The following is a 5,000-nucleotide window of genomic DNA, read 5'->3' on the forward strand; positions in this document are numbered from 1 at the left end:
AACAATGGGGAAAATGACTGTTTGAAAAATGGACTCGCTGTTCTGTCTCCGCCATCACTCAGCAAAAGAGGCTGCCGCCTCACGTTTTTACTTCTGCCTCGCGGGCCTCGCCGTGGTGTGTTAATAAGGTGCTGTAATCTTCTTTTGATATCATCCTCTCGCGTTTTGATTTGCCCTGAATTATGGGGTATGTGAAATGTGCCTCCACTAGAACTGAAAGCTTTTTTTTATTATTATTATTTCATTTTTAGTGTGAGTGTGAGTGTGAGTGTCTGTGTGAGTGTCTGTGTGAGTGTCTGTGTGAGTGTCTGTGTGTGTGTGTGTGTGTGTGTGTGTGTGTGTGTGTGTGTGTGTGTGTGTGTGTGTGTGCGTGTGTGTGTGCGTGTGTGTGTGCGTGTGTGTGTGGTTTGAGTCACAGAGCAGGTTATGTAGGGTCAAGAGTTTGAGAGCTGCTGAAAGTGCAGACAGCCACTTCCACCTCTCGTACAAGCGTGCACGCACGCACACACACACACACACACACACACACACACACACACACACACACACACACACCATCCTCCCTTTCCTTGAAGACCTGTACACTCATACACCCATTTGTTATTTCCTGTTTTTCAAAGTCATTTATCACCTTCCCTTGCTTTCTGCATCCCTCTCTACTTCACCCTCACTCTCTCTTTCTTTCTTCCACTCACTTTCTCCATCTCTCTCTTTCTACCCACCTCTGTTTCTTGTGCTTTCTCTCTCTCTCTTTCTCTCCATTCTCTACTGCTCTCTCCATCTTGCTTTTCCTTTATGTCACAATGTCAGTTCTCCCCCTCTCTCTCCCTCCCTCCCTCTCTCTCTCTCGCTCTCCTCATTCTCTACTGCTCTCTCTGTCTTGCTTGTCCTCTGCCACAATGTCGTTTCTCTCTCCCTCTCTCTCTCTCCCCCCTCTCTCTCTCTCTCTCTCTCTAACTCTCTCTCTCTCTAACTCTCTCTCTAACTCTCTCTCTCTCTATCTTCCCTCCACAGGCGCATGATGCTGACCTCGACTCCAACGTCACGTACCGGATCAGAACGGAGGAGGCCCGGCAGCTGTTCTCGCTGGACCCGGTGACGGGCCAGCTCTCTGCCCGGCACTCGCTGGACTTCGAGACGCTGGCCCCCGAGGCCGTCACACACACCTTTGTGGTGGAGGCGGTGGACAGCCAGGGCACCATGCCTCCCGGACTGGCCACGGTCACGGTCAAGATAATGGTGAGTGTGTGTGTGTTTGTGTGTGTGTGTCTGTGTGTGTGTGTGTGTGTGTGTGTGTGTGTGTGTGTGTGTGTGTGTGTGTGTGTCTGTGTGTGTCTGTGTGTGTGTGTGTGTGTGTGTGTGTGTGTGTGTGTGTCTGTGTGACTGTGTGTCTGTTCGTGTGTTTTTGCAGCTGTCTGTGTGTGTGTGTGTGTGTGTGTGTGTGCGTCTTTGCATCTGTGTGTGTGTGTGTGTGTGTCTGTTTATCTGTCTGTCTGTCTGTCTGTCTCTCTTCTTCTCTCTCTCTTTGTCTCTCTCACACTCCCTCCATATTTATGTGTGTGAGAGAGAGAGAGGAAGAGAAAGAGAGGGAAGAGAAGGAACGCCTGCCCAATTGACCCCGAGGCTCTGTCGTTTGTTTACACCTGCTCAGGACAGACCACTCCAGACTTTTCACCGCAGGCGTCTGTCAAATGAAAAAAGTTGGTCAGAAAAGCAAAAAAAAAAATTAAATAAAGTTGGTGAGAAAGCATAAAGACTGTGATGGTGCCAAACCTATGCAGATGAATGATAAGTTAGAGGAAGGAGGGTGGAGAAGGAGAGAATACCATTTTCCCCACAGGCCCTGTCTGCTCTTATCTGATCCATCACAGTGCCCAAGATTCATTTTTTAATTAGACAGTTACCAGAAGAGTGTGGTAGAGTTAAGTTGTAGCTGTATGACACATTGACATGAAGCTGTGATCTTGTGGTACTGCATTGCATTGCACTCAACATGCTTCTTGTGTGTTCACTACCCTACAGGCAGTGTCTATATGCGTGTTCACACCAAAAAATTCCCCATGCGACGAGACCGAGTTGCATTGGTGTGAATTAAATGTTGCATGTTGTTGCAAGCCGTCGCAAGCATTCAACATGTTTAGTCGCAGTCGCAAGGTTTTAGAACGTCGTGGCTTGTCTCGTCTTGTCTCGTTGCGAATCTTTGTTCTGAACCCTACTCTAGGCCTCACTGAAAGAATGGCAATAATAAGTAATATGTTTTTAAGCAATACATTACATTACATTACAGAAGGCCTATGGCTTGTGGTATTCTTTCTTGTTACAAGGTAAAGCCACACTCAAAGAATAATTATGCCTACTCGCATACATCTATAGGCAATTACATTTTATTCTATAATATCCTCTCTTGCCAAAGTGGGCAATTCGCTCACAATGAGCTCTACTCTCCATACGAATTACTGTAACGTTTTGTTAAGTACCTTGAGGATATTATTATTAGGACAGAAAAGAACAAAGTGCTCACCGCAGTAGCCACTCAATATTAAGTGCCCTTATTGCAGTGCGCTTAAGCAATGAATAATCCTATTTACTTCTCAAATATGAACATGTTTCTATGTGCCACTAACCCTAAAAATAAACTAATACCTAGACTTAAATTTAATCCTATCTATATACAGTACATAATCATACATATATGCAGTTTGAAATGTACTGTAATGTTCAGTGCAATTGAATGTCTGTTGTACTGTTGTGTTGTCGTATCCCCTCACACAGCGTCACTCATGTCCCACTCCACACAGCGACGGCTCTTTTCCGGATTATTTAGCCTACGTGTAGAATGTCTGCTCTTCTTGCTTTCTTTGCATGTCAAGTGCATAAACACACTCAATTTGTATATTTATTTTACATTTTTCTGAACTTAGCACCAGAGAGAGCTGTTTAAGTATAAGGTTTTGCCCTCTCTGTGACCTTCTGTGTAGCATTAGCATACGGTTCGGTTGCTATGCATGCAGCATAGGAATAGAGTGAATAATGACATAACTGGTATCAAATGTCAGCGTCTTGCCTCCACGGTTAACTCTATTTGTCACAAGGGCCTTGCTGTCCGTATTTTTTAGACATGCTGACTTGCCTTAAAAATAGACTGACAAGAGCAAGACAAATGACCCACCCATTTCTCATTTTTATGCTTTTCCCGGAAAAAAAAAATGACACGGAGATTGATACTATGCTACGTTGAGGCAGGGCTGTTTTTGTAATGTTTTTTGGGAATGGCCATCCGACCAGGTCATTGTAGGATCGCTTCCTGCCTTCATTACTTTTATTTATTTATTTATGTCTGAAACCATTTTTTTTTGGTCTTTGTTACTTCAGTTTGACTCATTTGTTCCCCCTGAGATTAAGTGGCGGACATGAGACAAGTTGAGTTCAGCGTGTGTCAGCGTCTTTGGCGAAGTCCTTGCCCAAGAGTGCACCGCCGTCGTCATGGGGGAAAACAGACCTCTCATCCTCCCAAAAGAATGGTGTAGTGACGGCCTTGCTTAAACTTGTCCTTTCCTTAAACCCACTCGACAGTGTCGTGACGTTTGCCCACCAACCATAGTTCTTTTTTTTTTTTTTTTTTTTTTTTGATGAAAGCCTTGAAGAAGGTTCTCAGCTCACCTCCCACTCACACCGGGGAATGAACGACTCTCCTTGATTACTTATTTACCGGAACGTTCTGTCCTCACGTCGTCCTCGGCAAACCGATCGGCATCTTCCTGTGGCTGAGGTGTGCTAAGAACTGTGGGGGACGCTGAGCAATTCGTAATTTTTAAACCATAATCACGCCACAGCTGTGAAATCTAATCAATATATATAAAGCAGGAGGAGGCAGGGATGTGTGTGTGTGTGTGTGTGTGTGTGTGTGTGTGTGTGTGTGTGTGTGTGTGTGTGTGTGTGTGTGTGTGTGTGTGTGTGTGTGTGTTTGGGTGCGGGGGGTAGCTATTGGATGGTGTCCTTGATTAAAGTCTAGGTGCTTCCTCTGTTGAGGTCGCTGTAACAGTCTGTTGGTTGGTCCCACAATGCAATTCAGCAGAGAGAGAGAGAGAGAGAGAGAGAGAGAGAGAGAGAGAGAGAGAGAGAGAGAGAGAGAGAGAGAGAGATGCGAGGAGCACCTACAAAAAAAAGCCAGCTAAACTGAATGGACAAACGACATCACTGCTCGTGAGAATTCCACACCTCAGGGAATATTTCCCATCTAGTCTTAATCAAGCCGGGCCAGGAAGAATGAGTTTAAAGTGTGTATGTGTGCGTGTGTGTGCATGTGTGTGTATCCTTTTGTGTTTAGGCAGGTGGGTGACTGCTCACACTTGTATTAGTCTCTCTGTCTCCACATATTTGAGTCTGCATGTCAGAATAAGTGTGTATGTGTGTGTCAGCATAATCGTGTGTGTGTGTGTGTGTGTGTGTGTGTGTGTGTGTTTGTGTGTGTTTGTGTGTGTTTCTAATTGGTAATTATTTTTGCTGGGGGGACAGAGGGGGGGGGGGGGGGCACGGGAGCGTTTGGGTAGGAAATGAGTGTGTGTCCTGATGCGCTGTGCCGCTCCTCGCGTGCGTCGTGTCGGAGTTATTAAACGCTGATGGAACCCCCGGGGCACCGTCGGCCTGATAGGAGCCCATCTCCCGCACCGCACTCTCTCTCTCTCTCTCTCTCTCTCTTTCTTTCTCTCTCTCTCTCTCTCTCTCTCTCTCTCTCTCTCTCTCTCTCTCTCTCTCTCTCTTTCTCTTTCACTCTCTCTTTCTCTCTCTCTCTCTTTCTCTTTCACTCTCTTTCTCTCTCTCTCTCTTTCTCTCTTTCTCTTTCACACTCCCTCTCTCTCCCTCTTTCTCTCTCTCTCTCTCTCTCTCTCTCTCTCTCTCTCTCTCTGTCTCACGGTGCCGGCGCTCTTTAATGCACTCCCCCAGAAAAGTCACTCCAAAAAATAGTCATTTGAACTTTTTTATTTTGTCACTTCATGATG

The 5,000-nt window shown here is 45.8% G+C and overlaps 1 protein-coding gene across 1 annotated transcript in view; it reads left to right on the forward strand.

Annotated features, from left to right (window-relative positions):
• The window catches only part of pcdh15b (protocadherin-related 15b), a 204,121-nt gene that overhangs the window by 117,917 nt on the left and 81,204 nt on the right, over positions 1–5,000 (forward strand). Inside the window, 1 exon segment of the mRNA XM_062526974.1 lies at positions 1,015–1,239. Coding sequence (XP_062382958.1) covers positions 1,015–1,239 — 225 coding nt within the window.

This window comes from Sardina pilchardus, chromosome 22 (assembly GCF_963854185.1).
Source record: "Sardina pilchardus chromosome 22, fSarPil1.1, whole genome shotgun sequence".
Classification (NCBI taxonomy): Eukaryota; Metazoa; Chordata; class Actinopteri; order Clupeiformes; family Clupeidae; genus Sardina; species Sardina pilchardus.